The sequence below is a fragment of the Sceloporus undulatus genome, unplaced genomic scaffold (genome assembly GCF_019175285.1).
Source record: "Sceloporus undulatus isolate JIND9_A2432 ecotype Alabama unplaced genomic scaffold, SceUnd_v1.1 scaffold_12945, whole genome shotgun sequence".
NCBI lineage: Eukaryota > Metazoa > Chordata > Lepidosauria > Squamata > Phrynosomatidae > Sceloporus > Sceloporus undulatus.
The window spans coordinates 1-2226 of NW_024815862.1; the positions used below are offsets into that span (position 1 = coordinate 1).

Here is a 2226-nt window from a genome sequence, read left to right on the forward strand (position 1 = left end):
GGGGCTGATAGGAATTGTAGTCCAAAGTAGGGAAGCGTCTGCTGCTGCCTTGCTCTCTGCCGCCCTCCGGTGGCGCCCTTTGCGCACTGCAGGCTTCATGGCGTATGGGTGCGAGGTTTCTTCTCTCGGGCGCCCTCCTGTAAAAGCAACCGGCCAAGTCAAAGTCTTCGCGTAATTCCGCTCCTCTCAGGCGCTTTAGCGCTCTCCTTTCTGGCTCTCTCTTGGGCGCCCTCCTGTGGCTCAAACTGCACTCGGCCCCTTGACCCTTGTTATGAGGCTTCGCTGTCCTGGGTCGCCCTCTGGTGGCGAAAAGGGAGCATTGCTGGCTCATTATTCCCAGGCAGGCCCCAAGGGGCTCATGGTTCCTGGCTCAGGGCTGGCCTCTTTGGGTCTACATTTGCAATAATAATAAACCCTTCTGCCCTGGAGAACAAACTGGAAGCCATCATGGCCCTTTGGGACTAGAGCTCCCAAAAGAGCCTCAGGGATCATGGGAGGAGGGTTCCAGTCCTTTGGCCCCCCAAGCCCTTCTTTTCTTTCCATGGGGCAAAGTCCAGAGGACCCCCCTGGATCCCCAAATCCATGGAGGCAATGGGATATTATTAGGATTAGGATTTTATTTTTATTGTTATTTTATTTTTATTTTTATTATTTATTTATTTATTTAAATTATATATGAGATATATAAACTATGGGGTTGTCCTGGTCCTCCTCTGAGGCTGAGAGATTGTGACTCGTGAGTGTATGTAATCATATATAGCTGTGTCTACAGAATTAAATCCCTAAGTAACCGAGGAGGAATGACCCCTGAATTCCCCTTTGACTGTGCAACAACCCATTTAAATAAGAAGAGACATGGTCTAATGCTTAAACCTATTATACCCCACTGTCTCGATAGAACTTGATAAGACTTATCATAGAACGTCTATGAAAATCCTATCATATTGTATAATATATGTTATATTATTATATTTCTATTATACCTAGAAATGGTAAAAGCCTATGGCAACAAGAGACAAAAAGGCTTGTGTGAGCCGCGTTTTATTGTCTTTATGGACTATGAAGGTGCACAGCCTTAAAAATGATGTCCCCCATGTTCCCAAGATCCCTAGCGTTCGGTGCTTTTGAAGGTACAGATTTATATGGCGCAAGGGACTCATCATCGGTAGAAGAGGAGCATGGCGGACTCCAGGAGCGCTTTGGAGACGCTCCAACCCATGTGGGTGCCATAGCCGTCCCATTCGAACACCACATAGTCGCCGCATTGACGCGGGTTGCCTTCCGGGAAGTAGCCTCCTCTGCCGACGCAGAACTGTGAAAAGGGAGACGTTGCCGTGATGAAGCGGGAGCAGAAGGTGGAACGTATTTGGAAACGTGTCCGGAAACATGTTCATCCGCCCCCAAAGTGGCATAACCAGATTGCAATCTGAGGCTGGTTGCAATGGACACATGCACAACTCCATTGCAACCGATAATAATAATAACAATGATTAATTAATTAATTAATTAATATTTCAGTTTATGTAGCTATTCACCATCTCTGTATTGCAGCTGGTGGCTTTAACCCCAGCGCAAAGCGCCAGAGCTGCCTTCTCGTGGTTAAACACCCAGAACTGAATAAATCCAGGGACGAATTCATCTGCGGAAACAAAATTTAAGTGTGCGCATGGAGACAGCACACATTAAATTGCATTCTTTGCAATGGACCCACGGTGGGACTTCCTTGGAGATACATGCCTTAGAAATCTGGATTGCAAATTGCCTTCCAAAAAACAGCACGCTAGATGCGAGATACGTAGCGGGAGAAAGCACATACTATGGCAAACAGAGGTTTTTGATGGAAACAGAGGAACCGACTTACTTCTCGCATTGGGGGAATAGTAAAAGGAGGTCTGCTGGGCGTTTCCGGTGTCATAGACGACTGGCACAACCGGGCCATTGTTGGCTGGGCAGCTCCCGATGCCAAACTTCACCAGATATTGCTGAAAGGAAATCCAGATTTACATTAATACAAAGGTAAGGGGAACCTAAGAAACAGCCTGACCTTTGTGGCTTGAAGAAAGCGAAGCACGCAAGCAATAATCCGGAAGAAGACGGTCTTGCAACCCACCTCGATTCCTTCGGGATAAGGCATGATATAAATAAATTATTATTATTATTATTATTATTATTATTATTATTACCTGGTAGAGCCTGAGAAGGTTGCCTCCTTCCGCCGCCAGGAAG

General features: G+C 46.5%; 1 protein-coding gene across 1 annotated transcript; it reads right to left on the reverse strand.

The window, feature by feature from the left end:
- Positions 1-1033: 1033 nt before the first annotated feature.
- On the reverse strand, positions 1034-2222 carry LOC121918476 (intelectin-like protein; the record flags this gene model as incomplete). Its single annotated transcript, XM_042444523.1, has 4 exons — positions 1034-1312; positions 1536-1639; positions 1862-1982; positions 2184-2222. Coding segments are annotated over 4 exons (417 nt in total), but the record flags the coding sequence as incomplete, so codon positions are not given.
- Between the last annotated feature and the right edge of the window lie 4 nt (positions 2223-2226).